Genomic DNA, 18,136 nt, shown 5'->3' on the forward strand with positions numbered 1-18,136 from the left:
TAGAATGGGCAGAAGGTGGGTGTGTTTTTTCACAAATTCTATTTTCAATTTGCTATGAATTTATGAGGACATAAACATACTTGAGTTGAGGGACATCCATATTTGACCCTCCTTTAAATTCTTGTACTCCTTTGAGCTAAGAAATCTCCGTAGAAATCTTCATTACACCTTTGTTATAGATTTATTGAGTTAGGTGGATTATCAGTTTTGGTTTTAGATCATTTTAGTTTTGTAAATCATGACCTACATAGTTTTCTCTCTCCTCTCTAATCTTCGGACACATTTTATCCTTACACACATCTTGATTTCTTTATTTAAAAATATGTATAGAGCCAGGCATGGTGGTGCATGCCTATAATCCCAGCATTTTAGAGGCTGAAGCAGGAGGGTTGCAAATTTAAAGCCATCCATAGCAACTTAGGGAGGCCCTAAACTTAGGGAGGTCTCTAAAACAACATTCTAAAAACAACATTCAAAAGGGCTGGGATATTGCTCAGTGGTTAACCACCCCTGGGTTCAATTCCCAGTACCAAAATTAATTAGTTAATTAATTTAAAAAATAAAAATATGTTTGGAATATATTGTTCAGTGGGCCTGACTCTGTTTCAGAAAGAAGAGGAAGTGATATTGAAATATTATTTCTTAAATAGATAGGTAAGAGTTGAGCTTTGAAAACAATAAGGGAAGGTGTCCCAGGCATAGGGATAGCATTGCACAAAACCTCAGAAGTGGGAAAGCTAGAACTCAGAATGATGGTGATTTTTGCTATGTGCAGTAGATGAAGAAAAATAGTAGGACTGAATGTCATGTTATTTTGTTAATCAACAAATTGGAAAGTAAAGGTTTATTTTCCCCTTGATGAGCTCTTCAAGTGTTATAAAGTGTATGATCTTATTAAAAACAATGCACATAGTATTTTTCTTCAACCTTCACTTTCTAGGCAGGTGTTTTTCTCTTTAAACAACACAGTTCATTTGTATAACGCTTTTTGAACTGATGTTGTCACCCTTTTATTTTGTTATTATTTTAAATAGGTGCATTTTCATCTGTGGTTTTAAAACACATTTTTTTTTTCCATTTTACTTTCTAGTTATGAGGTGTTGTTTGAGAATATAATGCAGCCATTAGCAAAGCGACTTTGCAAAACAAAAAATTTTTTTCCTGTATGGGTGAGTGAAATCTTGCACTAGCTAGGCAAGTGCTGTACCACTGAGCAAAATTCTCAGCCCTTTATTTTGAGACAGAATCTCACTAAATCCCTCAAGCTGACCTCAAACTTTTGGCTCTCCTGCCTCCGCTTCCTCAGTCATTGGGATCATAGGTATGTGCCACAATGCCTGGCCTTTCCCCAATTTCTTAAAGAAACTAAAAGAATATTAAAATACATTGAAGCTCATCTTGACTCATAACTCATGTTTCATAATTATTTTTTGGTGAAAACTGACTCCAAAATAAACAAAAGTAGTTTGGGTGGGGCTCTTTTTACTTATTATAATGTGACTTTGAATGCAACTGTGTGCCTGGCACATCACCTTATGACGGCAGCTTGCTTCAACCAGAAGGTCTCTAATTTAAGTCATTCTGGTTTTGTTAATCACCAAAGATATAATTATGTCATCATATGCTGTGTGTTTTTAAATCAATGATTCTGAAACAGACTGCTCTTGGATATTTTCATCATTTTTTCATGAGCATGCAGAGGGAATTCAGAGAGTTGAAAGCTGAGTACCCAAAGAAGACTCTAGATGCCTCCTGGTGGCAGGATATTTGTGGTTTTTCTGAAACAGAATGACTACTAATCTGCTGAACACCCTGTCTCATGAATAAATAAGGACCCTTGTTGGAAGACAAGAGGTTGTACATAGTTTCTTTTCATGGGTGCTAGCTTTGATCATTCCTAATCTATCCAAATGTACTTACTTGTGTCATTTCAGTGCTTATAATTATTATGGTGCTTACGATTCTTGACAGTGCTTATGATTCTTGTAGCACATTCTACTTTCCAATGGTCTTTTATGTGACATATGAGACCCTGGGTCCGTGTGGTGACTCTGGCCACAAATTACCTTCCATTTCACCCATGCAGCTCATGGGAGCTTTAGCCACACTAGTGATTAAGTCTGGCTGTGCGTTAACATCACCAGAAGGTTTATAAATGTACTAATTTCTGCTCCCAACACCAGCTTAGTTAAGTGAGACCTTTTTGGGGATGGCCTAGGCCACAATGTCTCTTCAAAATGTAACCAGGTGGCTCTGACATATAACCAGGACTGACAATGAAGAGGGCCTGGGCAGGAGTGAGGGGTGAGTTGGGCATGTTCTCCTTGTGTGACAGTGAAGGGAATTGAAGTATCTGGAAATAGTGTCTTGGGGAAGTGGCACTTCCAGGTAGGCATTTAAGGAAGCAGCTTGAAGTGAACAGATTGGAGTCTGGAAGCCTTGCCGAGGAAGAAAACCCAGGGCAGAGTGCGGGAGACAGGGACTGAAATGGTTCCTGGACTGTTGTCTGGTATGAATGAAGGTGTGTGCTCAAAACAGGGAAGGTTATATTGGAAAGAGAAAAGAACTAGGAAAAAAGGGACGATTCAGTTGAGCTGACGACAAATACCTCAAATTAGTCAAAATTATAATTTTCTGTTTGTTGTCTTCTGTTTTTGGGTTGGATTCTCAATGTAGATTGTAAGGCGAACTAAGGTTACTGGAAATGTCATCAATGCAATGTGAAATACAAGTTGCTATTTACCTGTTTTTCCTTTCCCAGTACACTCACTGCTTGACTACAATAATCAGATATGGTTCACCAGGCTCAGACACAAAGATTTATCTAGAGGCAACCCTTCGGCCTGTTCTGCCCATTTTAAGAGTTCCTATCTCACAGATCCAGGAGCAGGATGAAAAGCTAACTATGTGTGTAACCAGAGGGCCTTCCTTTCAGCCCAGGAGTTGCTGCTGGCTTCCCTGGTGCCTACCTATGAAAAGTTTCTGATTTTGTATCCTGGAGTCCACATTATTATTAAACCGTCTCTCTGGATTTGGTGATTTGATTTTTCAGTTGGCAGAGCACCCCTAATTTGGCCTTAATTACCTGCTAACCCCTAGATGAGGGATCCCAGTTTGGACTCTGATTGCTCAGGAACCCCTCTTGCTTTTGAGGGTTGGAACACATGGACACATGACTGGCAGCCATAATTAAAAGTTCCAGCAATGTGTCCCCTGTTCCCTTCTCCTATCCTTGAGGCCTCCTGCTTACATGTAATGAATCACCTCAATTAAGGACTTTATGAAGATGATTAAAAGTATATTTTTGAGTATGAGTGAACCTAAAATCTGTAATACACATGTGTTATTCTATCAATAAACTGACCATTAATATACACATGCTCCATTTGGTTTTATTTCCACTTCTATTTCTTCCTCCCATCCAATGCCAGAAAGTGGACCCTCCCCTTCTCTTTTAATTGGTATTCACTGAAAGCTTACAGTCTCAAGCATTGGGCTAGGTACTTCTGCCTGTATTCATTTAATGCCCTAAAACTATCAAGATTCCAGACTGGCTTCTGATCTTCCAGGTTCTGCCTGTTGGTGATTTCTGTGTTATTGAACTTTCTATAGCATTTCTCACAGGCTGATGACCGCTGAGTTCAGTGTGCTAGTTGCAGAATATGATTCTGTTAAAGGGGATGGTCTATTTTTAATAGGAAAAAAAAATAGGTCATTTGATAAAAATACCTAACCTAAACATGACCTCTGCGTTCAATAGAAATACCTTTGGATTTCAACAGTGAATACCTTTGGATTTCAAAGGAATGCTTTTAGGTGGGACCTGAATGTGAACAATTTACCTGTTCCCATGTACCCATTCAGATGTGGGCAGGACTTACATGCTCAACAGCACTGATAATTCTGTTGTAAGTAAGGACTTCAGAAAGGAGCTGGAAGAAAAAAAAGGAGCCACATAATTGTGTGTTGAAATGAAACAAAACTCATTACTGCTGTCAGCACAGATATGAAATAATGGGAATTGACTTAAAATTTCAGAAATATTATAAAATATCATAGTTTGAATTATAAAATATTAAGGGATGACTACATGTATGCTGACTTCTCAATGACCTAGTATTGATGAGAAGCACTATTTCTACTTGAGGGGGTACCATTGTGTGTGTGTGTGTGTGTGTGTGTGTGTGTGTGTGTGTTGTTGAAAGTGGAGGTGATGTTACAGAACTTCTGATAAATTTTAAATTTGGGATTGCAGGGATTTTAAAATTTTTTTCAGATGTCAAAGGGATTTATAGTTTTAGATGTAAAACAAATAGATCTAAATGTAAATTTGGTAATATGGCTTCTCTGGTAGTTAGTTAGGATTCAACTTGGCTAGGCTGGGGTACCCAGTTATTAATCAAACATTCGTTTCAATTTTGCTGTGAAGGTGTTTTGTAGAAGTGAATGACATTTATAATCAGATGACTTTAAGGAAAGGAGCCTACTCTTATCATGTGAATTGGCCTCACCCAGTGATTTGGCAGATTTTGGTGCAAAAAAATGGTTTCCCAGAGAAAGAAGAAAACTTAACTGAAACTACAACGTTTGCTCCTGCCTCAGAAATGCCAGCTTACTGCCCTGCCCTACAGGCTGTGGACTGGTCAGCCCCAAAATTGCATTAGCCAATTCCTTAAAACAAATTGCTTTATCTGCATGTAGGTGTTGTGGCTTCATCTCACACTCTGTGTCCCTATCACCTAGCCATTCACTGTCACCTGCTAGGTCTGTTTCTCTGGAGACCCCTTACTGACAGTTTCCTTAATGAAAAGCATCTTACAGATATGAAATAGAAAACATCCAGGTAGATGCTGTGGTAGGAGAGTGGGGCTTGTCCTTCTAATGTTCCCATTTCTATGAAGTTTTAAAAGCAAGCTTACTTAAGGCAGAGCCTCTGCCTCCTGAGTCACCTGCCTGTCTCCCTGGGCGTTCCAGAAGCAGCCTAGAACTGCCCTCACTGCTGCTCCCTGTAGCATGCCCTCCTACTTTAAGTCTTCTTTTCCTTTGGAGAATTATTTCCTTGTACTTCAAATGCTTTCCCCCCCTTTGTGAGTCCTTCTCTTCTCCCTGCTCCTCCCCCTCACACTGGAAGAATTAGGCGCCTTTCATCCTTGCTTCTCTTCTCATGCATAGCATTTTCCACCAGGGCTTGCTGGTTTGTTTGCAATTCTTTTTTCATTTGCTAAATGGTAATGACCATGTCTTATTCATCTTGGTATTCCCAGCATCTAGCACAGTTTCCAGCATATAGGAGATGTTCAATCAATATAGTTGAAAGAATGAATAACTATCTGGCTCCCTCCTTCAGGGATAAGCAGTGGCCTTAATGTCAAGTTGCAGGAAGGCTGGGAGGCAGCCTTTCAGGGCAGGGTATGTTCTGAAGCTTCTTAGACCTGCATTGCCTGAAGCGAAATCCCCAGACAGACCTTTAATTGCTACAAAAACCTATACTGTCAGTATTTATGGGGGATTATATGTATGCCAAGCAGATTTAGGCTGATTGTGCAGAAATCTCTGGCATCATATGTTGGTGATATATATAATGCTTCACAAAATCAAGATACAAATTTGGGCTGGATATATTTTAACCTTTCTAATTAGTTATACCTGTATTCTCTACCAAGGAGTACAATATCCTTTTGAAGTTTTACTTGCTCAATCAACCTTAAACTTGATGCCTTGACCTAGTTCAATATAGAGTCATTGAGTCTATGTTTTTCAAACAGCAGGTAAAGAAAAATCTATGCCATCTGATTGTTCTTCACATATGTCTTTTCAGTCCTGCTATATGGTGTTGCTGTTATAGCTACAACTGCATTGTTGTAAGGACTTCTGTCCACTAAGCAATAGTTCCTTCCCTAGACCAAAGCCTGCAGAGGTCACAATGGAGTCTCTAAACCCCCCATGGCTGAGTTCAGAAGAGCTTCCACTCATCACACCAGGTGCTGAAAACAGCTCTTCCACCCATTCCCCTTAGTAAATGGCCCAAGGACTAGGCCTGCCACCCAACTCTGCAGGCTTTGTTTGGAGAGGTCTCATCATTCTTCCTTACCATTGGGTCCTCCTCAGCAAGTCTCCATGCTTCCCATTTGGGAAGCAGATCTACATGCTTCCTCCCTGCTGATCAGCTTTACAAGTGTCTTAGAGAGCTGTGCTAGATTTATGGAAGTGTATTACACCCTTTCCCACTCCCGTTCCCTGGTGACTCTTACCTTAACACAGAGAGCTACTGGAAAGTTACTTGAAGATTCTTTGTGAAACTGAGGGAATTTGCCTCGAGGTGACTTCCTACTTTATCCTTTGAGATATATAAAGTAGATATAAATTTTTATGGGTCTTTCAAATGACACTTGACTTCATTTCTATCTTATCAGGCATCAGTGTACATAAAAATGGCAGCCCTGGAATGCAACTATATTATCACTTGTCTATTAAGGACACCAAAGAAGCATGATCAGTGATAAAGCAGAAAGGTCTTTAAAATGCGGCACCTTATGGAAGAAGCTCAAATGATCTAATTTCTAAATATGAATTGTCTATAGGCTTTAAAGTAGGGGCTAAATTACATTGTAGGCACCTAATTCTCTTTACTAAATCATTAATTTTAATCTTCATATTTTATTATTCCTTTACCTTTGTCCTTGTTCTAGCTAAGATATGTCACTGATTGCACTGCTCCAATAAGCAGAGGCTGAAGCAGACTTCTGGAATCTTCTGTCGTTCCTGCACCTCCCTTTATAGCAACCTCCAATTCAACATCAAAATAATTTTCTTCTAAAAAAGCTATGTTGATCTTTTATTGCCTCAGTGTTTCTACCACAAAATGATAAGAATAACTACTATTTCTGGAGCTTCTACTATGCTAATAGATTACTTATTTTTTTTTGAAAAAAATTTGGAAGTAGAAATAATATACCTACATTAAAATACATGCAATGCATATGTGCAGCTTAATTATAGCAAAGTGAATTATTATAAAATGTTATTGAGTGACTACTATATTGTCACCATTCATGGGAAATGAAAAAATTCTAGTATTTGGAAAGCTTCTGGCTGAATTTTCTAATAATAAACCTCTCCCTCCAAAGCTACCACTGTCTTAATTTTTGGTTCTTCACTTTCTTGCTTTGCTGCATTAGATTTACCATTTGTAATATGGTCTCCAACATTACAGTTAGTTCTGTCTGTTTCTGAGCTTTAAATATTTGTAATTATACAATGTGTTCTCTTTTCTTTTGTTGGGTTTCTTTTGTACAATGGTTTCTGAGATCTGTCTAGGCTTTGTCTAACAATAATTTGTTCATTTTTATTGTTAAATCATCTCCATTGTATGACTATGCCATAATATATTTATCCATTCTTCTGTTGATAGACATTTGAATTGTTTCCAGTTTCACACTGTTATAAATAATGATGCCATAAACATTCTTGCATATTTCTTTTGGTGCCTATGTGCACATCTGGGCCTCGGTTTTTCTAATGGGAAAGTTTCTGATTACAGATTAAATTATGTGAATAATTGCGGATCTATTTTTGGTTCTTTTTTATTCCTGTGTACATTTTGGTAAATTCTATTGTCTCTATAAATTTGTCAGTTTCATCTAAATTTTCATTTTTATTGGCATAAAGTTTCTTAATATGCATACTTAGCTTGTTTAATTTCTGCAGTATCTTTAGTAATACCACTTTTACATTTTCACATGGATTAATTGTACCTACTTATATTTTGTTCAGTCTTGTCAGGGAATGATCAATTTTACACGTTTTCATAGGACCAAGTGTGTTCCTGAATTAACTCTTTATTCATTAGGTAGTTTGTTAATCCTCTTATTCAAATCTTTTATGCCCCAATACCCACACCTTTGTCTTCTTGTTCCATTGGCTACTGAGAGAATTTCACTGATATTTCACATTTTTAATGTGAATTTTCCTTATAATTTTTGTTGATTTATTTTAATTTACATATCTTGAGGACATATTCTATCTTCCTGATGAGTTGAAACATTTAGTTTTAGGACGGCTCCTATTCATCCATGATATTATTTGCCTTTAAATATTAATATTCATAAAACTACATCAATTTCTTTTGTTATTGTTTGTATATTGTCTTTGCTATTTTACTTTTAACCTTTAGGTAGCCTTAGTTTTAGATTACTTTTTGTAGACAATATATAACTGGATTTTGCTTTTACGGTACTAAAAATATCTTTATTCTGTCCTCACAATTTTTCTTTGTTTTCTGCACTATTTTTCTGCCCTTTCTGAATTTTTTCCTCAAATATATGGAAATGTCTGAAGTCTGCTCATATTTCAGTGTGGGCAACAAAAGATGGTTGGAAAGTTCAGTGCATGGACAGGCTTGTTGATGGGTGAGAACTGAGGGACAGAAGTTGTGATTGTGGGGATTTGGCCATTTCACTGGGGGACCCTCAGTTGTTAATATGCCTTTGGGGAAAGCTTATAAGTTTTTCTTTGAGATGAATTTCTGTTTTCTCTCACTCACCTCCCGTGTGGGCAAAGGAAAGGGTTCCCACTGGAGGGATGGGTTAGCTGCAAAATAAAAGCTAGGAAAATAGTACCATAAAGTAAACACTAGAGACCAGAAGTATGTATTCAGAGCCGGGGGCAGCAAAGGCAAAGCCGACCAGAGGGGTGCAGCTTCTAACAATGAAAGGAGCCTGCGCTTGCTTTATTAATAGCAGTACAGATTAAAAGGGATCTATAAGAACTTCTTCACGACAAAACAGGATAGGGGTAGGGGTAAGCAGGCTGTTCGGTTCTTAATGGATCACCCCATCTCCTGTGCTGTGCAGAACCTCTGTTGGAGCTAGGTAGGAAGTCACATGAATCCAGCATTCTCAAACCAGCAGGGATGATGCTGGGAGTTCCCAGCACCAGACTTTCCTACCCAATGACTTCTATGTGGTGGATTTAGTGCATGCACAGTGCACGGATGGCTCCCCACAAATTTCAGCCCAGACAAACAGCATAGTGGATAGTGGAACTCTTACAGATTGATCTGGCTGTCTATCCCTGTAAGATCTATACACGTGGAGATCTATGTATACAACTATGTATACATCTATATATGGATCTATAGAGATAGATAGATAAACCAATCTTAGAAACTAGGTGGGATGAAAGTCGTTCTTCTTTCATTGGCTAGAGCAGGGCTCCTGGTGGCCTAATAACTCATCACGTAGCATTTCTACTGATCCTTCTGAGAAGGTCCATCCTTTCTCTCCTTCAGAAATACCAAGCCTCCAGTCCCTGAGCATTGTTGAGGTCCAGAGGCAAAACTCAGCTTTTTTTTTTTTTTTAAATACATACCACAGAAAGAGTTACTACAACAGAGAAGCTGAAACCATTCCCTTAACCATTCCTCACTCAGCTTTCTAACGTTTTATTAAAATTTCCCATCATCTGTCATGCCTTTGCCTACTCTGCAGGTTTATTCTTTTATTTATGTTTTATTCCTGTACTGTCATTTTGGTAGATTCTAGAGGAGGGAAATATAATTTCTCACTTGACCAAGTTGACATGTGAAAGTGCCTTTAGAGTGATGTTTACATGTGGCACCAAAGAATCTCCTGGGGAATTAAATCTGAGAGAGGGTTGAAGCAAGGATATCTGGTTTGAAGACAACGAGCAGGTATTGAACGAAAGATATTATTATAAATAAAACAGAATCTATTTTACTCCTACTCCATTGACTCACACCTGAATGTGAAAGTAAGAAGCTATAGTACAAGAAAAAGTAAAAGTCAAAAGAGGCATTTGTCCATAGTCTTTGTGGGAATTTGAGACTGCAGTACATCAGGACTTTTGATATTGGGTTATGGTGGCACAGGCAGGTGAAGTGATGTGGTGTACTGACGCTGATCTTAAAATTTACAAGGGTGGCATTGGTTGCAGTATTAGAATTTTGTCTTCATTGCTGTTGGCCTAGATTGAGTCTTGGCACACATATTGACAACATGAGGAGGATCTTAGGTAGAGGTCTGTAGGAAAAAGAATCTTTGGAACCACATTTGGCCTCAGTACCAACAGGACTTCATTACAGTAAGTGGTAAAAGAGACAACTAGTTCTGTGGGAGCTAAAAGTACTAGCTCTGATGGCATAAAAAATTAGTCTCAGAAAACTGACTGAATTATTTGGGAGGAACTTCATGGATCTGAAATGTTCACAGGGTAAGTGGTAATGCAGCTTTCACTCTATCTTTTTTTTTTTTTTTTTTAACTGTGAGCTGGTGTGGTGAAGCTTGTGAAGTACACATGCAAAAGCAGAGCATGAAATTCTTTACTGTTAAATCAGACGAAGCTATATAATTAGTAATGTTGCAGAACAAATTTATGGAGCAATAAGAACCATCTCTCCTAATTTGAAGGCATTTGATAATAATAAGGCATTATCTGACTAAAAAGATGTTCCGCAGGCTTTGGAGTCCTTACATGGAAGGACCAAGTTCAGGGAGAGCTGAGCACCGTAAAAGAAGATGCTTCAAAGTCCTGCATTTGCTATCCTAGGTCACTCTTATGTCGTTGTCAGACTCACTACTCTGAATCCTCTCCCAAGTTCCTGTACTGCTGTCTTCAGCTCTATTCCACAATGCTATATGATGTCTGATTATTCTGATCTTCTTTTACCTTCTTCTGACACTTTGTATGAGACTTACAAAAATGTTTGATCTGTCAGAAATGTAGCCTTCACTCTCTCCAAGCTACACATTATCTGTCTTTGTCTTTTTTCAACACTTTTTATTTCAAAATCAACTCCATTTGCATTAGCTAGCTGAGAGATCTGAACTCTTGATCTAGCTTTTTATCTATTCAAGGCACAGATACTTCACTTACTGTCACTCATTTGACATACGCTCCTAGTTTGCCCCACATATTTCAAAATGGAGACACATTCTAACAGATTTTTCTCATTTAGAGCATATAGAAGCATTTTCAATTGAGGAAGAGAGCACTATTCCAAATTTAAGCACACTTATAGAATCTGTTCAGGTAAATCCAAGTCTCCCTATTGCCTTGGGCAGTGCCATAAAGGATAGGCACATATATATTTATCCTTGTTCTTGTGGGGAATAATGAAAACCAGACTCAGTCTATAAGCTACACTAGTGACTCTTTTCTTGCATTCAATTTAGTGATATTCCTCTCAAAAGGGATGAAAGTATTGTTGTATTGTTAAAATTGAACAACGTATTCAATACCACATTTATAGATTGTAATATCTTTCCCATGGTCAATAGTTAACACTTTTCATTGGTATTAATAGAAAGTCAGTCAAGTCAGCTGAAGAACAAAGATGGGGTTCAAAGGTGGTGATTACTTGCAGTAACATGTGTGCCCCTTGGAACTCAAAAAGTGGGAGTGCAGGTCTCAGGCAGACATTGGAATTAGACTCCCACATCACCCTTGGTCTCTCTTGTTTCTTCTTACCTTCTTTACAAGAATCAGTCTGTTTGAATTTTCTCCCTGCTTCCGGACTCCTTTTATCTTGCTGTAGATTTTGTTCCTCAGTTCACAGGGGATAAAATGTGGTCCCCAATAACCATTGGCATTTTGTAGTGAAATTTTTTTACCTCCATGTGTTAAGAATACTTAAGAGTTTTTGTGTTAGTTTCACTGTGTTCATTGCAGGACTTTTCTCACCTACGTCAACTCCTTACCCATGATTTACTTGTATATGAAGCCCCCAATCTTGTTTATGCTGCCCAAACATGACTGGGAGAGACAGCTGTGACATTATGAATCCAGCTAGCCACAGATGGATCTTCAGTGAAGCATAAATCCATATTGGTTTGGTGATCTATGTTTACTGCCTTCTGTTAAACTTTCAGAGATTCAACCCCTAAATCACCTGGCATTGACTACATCCACTTAGGTATGAGTAATAGACTGAAGTGAAATGAAACTGTTATTGTTAATGATCAATACTCTCACCCATAAGACCAATTCATAATATTATAGTTTTATTATTTAGTTCATGTTAGAGTCTGTTTAGTTTAGTCATTTAGCACATAGGTCTCAATAGGGGTGAAAGTTACTTGCTCATGTTGTTGAGTTGTTCCGATGATTATTAACCTTTTCCAGATCCTATATATTGCAGTTTCCACACATTTGTTATGGACTTGACAGTTAAGTTTGAAGTCTTAAGGAAGAATAAAAACTGAAGTTTTAGTCTATGAAGAAATTTATTTAGCATTTTAAAAGACTGTATTAATGATTGATATTTACCTGAAAGGCTGGTAGATCTGCATTATTTTCTAAATCTATGCATAGTAGAAATAATAGTTAAAGTACAAATAAAAACAACCAAAAGACATATGAATAGTTGAAATATTCAACTGAAGTGACGAACAAAACTGAAGTTTTAACAGTGCCTCCTAGCAAATAGTTAATGCTGAATCACTTCCCCAAACCCATGTGTATGTGCAGCTCTACAACTTCTCTTTCTTAAAGTTCATGTGATATTCAAACTGGCTGATAAAAAATATACATATACTGTCCTTTACAATCCAACTGGGAATTATTGTTAAATGTTAATAGACATGCAAATCAATGAAATAGTAGTTGAAAAATTTTATGACAAGTTTGCATATTAATAACTCATCCTCATATTTTTCTGAAGCAGCAAAGAATAACTACTAGTCTTCATATATCACTGTTCACTTTTCAATACATTAGTTATTTCATAAATTATCCATGCTATCTCATCTGCATTGTTATAGCAACTAGAACTTATCATGTGCTCACAGCCAGAGGAAAGAATAATTTATTTTGTGTTGATCTGACTTTCTAGGTGATCGTAGGATAGCAAAGAGCTACAAACGTCTTTGGGGAAGCAAAGTGAACAACCCATCAAACAATTTAAAACTTTTTAAGGTCTTTTTATATGGGAAAGGTTCTTTGTGATTCAATCCCATTTTATTTATATTCCTAGGGTTTAATGTACATAGGTCTACCCATGTCATATGGAAATAAATGTGAATAATTTGGTCACTTCATTCATTTAGAAGTTTAACACATGTTTGCTGATCACTTAGTATATGCAAGCAGTGCTCTAGGTACTGGGGATTCATCCATGAACAAAATAGCCTGTCTTCCTGAAACTTATTATCTTGCTTTAGATTTTTTTCCTCTTGTGATATGGTCCTATTTCTTGACCTCATAGTAATTTTTGAATGGCTGACAGATGTCCTGTATAAAAATTTATATCAGATCTAGAGTATATTTTATTTTTCTAGAAAAAGCTCACTCGTTCCTCTGTTGGGAAAAAGAACAGAAGCTGACACTATAATCTGTCATAGAATGGACTGGGAAAGGACTGATTTGTGCTTTTATCAAGGGTATGTCCCTCTGTGCTTTGTTCTAGCCCTCCACAACCCTTATTCTCTTGGATCACACTCTTGGAAAGTTCTGAGCTATAATAGTCTCCTCAGCACAGTGAAGTTGCTGAACCTCAACATACTTTATTTTTATTTTTTATTTTGGTGAACTGGGAATTGAACCCAGGTGTTCTCTACCACTGAGCTATATTCCCAGCCCCCTTTTATTTTGTTTTGTTATTTGGAGACTGAGTCTCACCAAGTTGTCAAGGCTGGCTTCGAACTTGGGGTTCTCCTGCCTCAGCCTTCCAATTGCTGAGATTACAGGTGAGCACCACTGTTCCCAGTTTCCATAGTGCTTTTTTGAGACTTATACTTAGTCTGATAGCCTTCTCCCCCAAATTCAGAAAGGCAAACCAACTGTAGGTCATCTTCTCCTCCTCTGGGTCTTCCTTTCTTTCTATAATATTGTTTTCTTTTCTTTTTTTTTCCTTAAAGACAAAGTCATCTTTCTTTCTTTTTTTCTTTTTTTTAAAGAGAGAGTGAGAGAGGGAGAGAGAGAGAAAATTTTTAATATTTATTTTTTAGTTTTCGGCGAACACAACATCTTTGTTTGTATGTGGTGTTGAGGATCGAACCTGGGCCGCACGCCTGCCAGGCGAGCGCGCCACCGCCTGAGCCACATCCCCAGCCCATATAATATTGTTTTTTAAGTTACCAATATTGTTTATCCAGATCATGAGACTATCCTCTGCCCAGGTGAAGCTCAGATTGTTAACCTCTTGCCAAGCATGTAGAATTAGCAAGTGTGTGTATCAAAACTATAGCTAGCCTTCCCATGATTCTAACTTTTTCCATAATTCTCTTCAATCTAGTGTCATGTTATTTCTAGTCCTTATTTCTTCATCAAATCTTGGGTGCCTTTTAGAATTTTGGTTGGGTAATTTTTGTATTTTATTTAGATTTTTTTAGTTGTCCTTGGCTGGATCGTCGATCTATTGCAAACATATCCAGCCCATCCATATTTTTAGATATTGAAATGACAGGATGATGCTTTCCCTTACACATTTTGATGCAACCACAAGGAATGTACGATAACATTTTCATTTGATCCTAATGGTTCTAGAATTCATTGACAAAGCAGACAGGTAGGAAAGTGACATTGAGCAAGTTCTTCAAAATAGGTGTCACTGAAAGAGCTGGACAGTTACCAGTGCCAATATCCTATAGTACATTGAAGTCACTCCTCAGAGTTGTTTTGTGATCATGGTACTGAATGGACTAATACCAAGATGTCCTGGTTAACTAGGGGTTCCAAGCAGAAGCAGCCACTTAACTTGGAACCTAAAATGAGTCCAAGACTTGATGGTAACTCTGAAGAGCTGAAGCTTTTGCAGGCTATTGTTATTTCCTCTCATAACTTATTTTCAAGGGAATTTTGTCTTGATTGTTGTTGTTCACTGAAATATCCAGTGCAAGTGTTTTGGGGGAATATATATTCTGTGTGTTTTTACATCTTCACTAATACTTGTAATACTGGTTAAGTGCCTGTATGTGAGAGTCAATCAAGTTTAAATTCCAATCCTGTCTAGATACTACATGCTTACCATGAGCAAAATTGCAAAGATTATCTAAACTTCAATTTCATTTATGTGAAATTGTAATAGGTAAAGGTACTTTGATATAAGTACCTTTTACTGTACTTACATCAAAATTGATGGAGTCACTGTTTTTAAAGGGCACAGTGTAAGCATGCAACTTATGGTAGTTAAGCATTTTTTTTTTTTTTTGCTATTATGGAGATCCTTGGAATTGGAGACCCCAAATTTGTGGTTGTGACCATAACACATTTATATAGACCTTCCAAGGTAGGTGAATGAAATTTGTGGAAAAAGAATTGCCTTAAGAGTTTATAAGTTTACCTTTGTTATTAAGTGAAACATTCTGGTTACTATTTTGGTAGTAATTTAAATTACATGCATTTAAATAAAATTTAATTTTTCTTCCTTGTATGGAAATTTTTCTCAAATCTTGATATTATTCTGAACATTATCCAGAATATTTGTTATATAGATAATGAAAGAACCTGGAAATCTCTGTGTTGGAGGAGACACAACTGAATTAGAAATAATTTACCTCTTATTAACTTGAAAAACTTACATTTTCACAATTTCAATAGGAAAAAAGGAGCATATCATTATCTATTATAAAATTAATCTAAGAATAATCAAATTTAATACTGAAAATTGTATAACTATATAACAAAAGGAACACAATTTAAAGTAAAAATCAATCTGAGTTGAGAAAGGAAAAAAACAAACTCAGTAACTGAGTTAAAAAAAAAAAGGAAGGAAGAGAAAATTGATCCTAGCAACCATTCATTAGTTATGTATTATTGATTGGGCCAATTAAGTGAACTCTGGAGTCCCAGTTTTCTCTAAGAAATCACAAAGTGGGAAAATAACACTTAATTAGTAAAAATTAGTATATGAGAAAATTGAAAAAGAAAATGCTTAATAAATGACACTGTGGTCTTATTAATGATGGTATTTAATGATCTATTGTTTCCTTAAATCTGTCTCTGAGTAGTGAAGAATATGAATTGGTGTTATCTCAAGCAAACATGAATTAAGTATACAAAAATAAAGTGATAAAATTAAATATTCTAATAAGTATAAAAGCCTAACCTAGCACCTTTTTAGTAGTTTTTGAATTGACACAACTGCAGCTAACTTAGCTCTCCTCTCCCCTTTCAAGCTATCTAATTCAGGAATTGTTTCTGCTCTGCTTAGACTTGAGTGAGCCTGAAATGATGCCTTTGCTGAGTATTTCTGTTTGATTTTTTCAAAAGCTGTTGCTAGTCTTGCAGTTCAAATGTGAAATGCACATGATAATTGCTAGAGCCACAATCAGCCTTCAAATCTAATTGAAGCTGACCCAGACACCTTCAGAGCTCTTCCCAGCCTTTCAAATATATAAGCATATGTGGTGAGACCAAAGCAAGGTAGCTTGTTGAGACCCAAGGGAACGTCCCTTTGTGTGTTGCTGAACTAAAAAGCTTTGACTAGATGGCTCTCTGAGTCCGGGCAATGTCTTGTGTGTTTGTTTCCACAGAGCATATATCATTACAGACTATATGGGCATCCGCAATGAAAGTTTCATGAAATTAGCTGCAGTAGGGACCTGGATGGGGGACTTTGTCACAGCTTGGATGGTAAGACAATTTTAACTTCTCCCATTTCTAACTAAGACAGAAGATGTGTTCCTAATATTGGAAAGACACTGTTTTTGATGGTTTGAACAATTATTTATTTTTTGAGTAGAACAAACTTATGAGTATAGATAAGTCCAGAGATTATATGAAATATCTGTGGACCTAGAAAAAAAAATTAGTGTGATTTGAATATTAATGATGACTTTTCACAGGGACACACACACACACACACACACACATACACACACACACACACACTATATTTGAACATACAAACATATAGGTGTTCCTAAAATTAAAGAAAAATTCTTCCTTGCAAAATTCTAAATTGTATTGTGAAGACCTTTTTTTTTTGCATGTATAATTTTCAGGTAAGAATTATGGTCTGGCCTGTCTCAAGATCATATGAAATATTTTTTAAGGACTTAAACTATAGATCTCTATATTTATTTTCCTCTTTGAACCTACTAATTTATTGTAACTAAGAGTTCTGAGAATTTTGTTTCAATATTTTTTGTGTGCATTTTTACCCTTTATTATTTTAAGGCTACAACAAATAGGCCAATCCATATTTCATGCTAAGTTCAGTTGTTAACACATTGTGTTTTTAACCATTGTGTTAATCAAACTTGAAGACAGTATATTGCTAACAGGCTCTAGGTTCTATAAATTTATGAGAGAATCACAGAGTGCCAAAACCATAACCCCATACAGACACAACACTGTATCAACATCTTTCGTAAATGCAGTTGTTTATCTTTGTCAGTCCATTCACTTGAAAATGAGAACTACTAAAAGAAAGATATATCTGACCCCAGTAAGATTTGCTGTGGACATGACCCTACAGATCATCCAGAGTTCATAGGTAGATCTTCACAACAGAGACCGTGCCATTTCTCTTGATAACTTTGCTTTTTACCTAGAACAGATGTTTCTCAGGGAACGGAAATGCAGTCTAGCTTACCTGTGCCCAGTGGTTATCCAAGAGAAGTGTCAGGTGCAATCATGGGCTGCATGATGATGCTTTGGCTAACTATGGCTGCATATATGATGATACATACCACATAGCCTAAGTTTATAGTTGGCTCTGCCATCTAAGTTTGTGAAGTGCACTCTATGGTGTTCAAATAACAACAAAATCAACTAAAGACACATTTCTCAAAACATAGTCCCATGGTTAATTGACAAATGGCTATAACCACAAAAGAGTTTTTATGGTCTGTTTTTGAGCCTTCCCTTATCCTGCTGATTGAATGCTAATAGAACAGAAATGATTTATTTTTAATCACTAGAAATTGCAACTGGAAGAGGCTGGACATTGAGACCAGGCTGCCTCATTTGAAAATTTCCATTTCTATTGGGAAAAGTTGTTTAGAAGAAGTTACATAAACTCTGGAAATTATAATATCCTTGAAATTTGGAGTAATGTCTTTTGAAAATTTTCTGCATTAATTATGATTGTACTTTTGACTGTATGGTGAATTTGTTTAAAATGTAAAAAAAAAAAAAAAAAAACCCAAACCAAAAAACTAGATCAAGAGTTCAA

General features: G+C 36.8%; 1 protein-coding gene across 1 annotated transcript in view; it reads left to right on the top strand.

The window, feature by feature from the left end:
* The window catches only part of Tmem117 (transmembrane protein 117), a 439,273-nt gene that overhangs the window by 231,191 nt on the left and 189,946 nt on the right, over positions 1 to 18,136 (top strand). The window contains exon 3 of the mRNA XM_076852782.1: positions 16,491 to 16,590. Coding sequence (XP_076708897.1) covers positions 16,491 to 16,590 — 100 coding nt within the window. The remainder of the gene's footprint in view (positions 1 to 16,490; positions 16,591 to 18,136) is intronic.

This window comes from Callospermophilus lateralis, chromosome 4 (genome assembly GCF_048772815.1).
Source record: "Callospermophilus lateralis isolate mCalLat2 chromosome 4, mCalLat2.hap1, whole genome shotgun sequence".
Classification (NCBI taxonomy): domain Eukaryota; kingdom Metazoa; phylum Chordata; class Mammalia; order Rodentia; family Sciuridae; genus Callospermophilus; species Callospermophilus lateralis.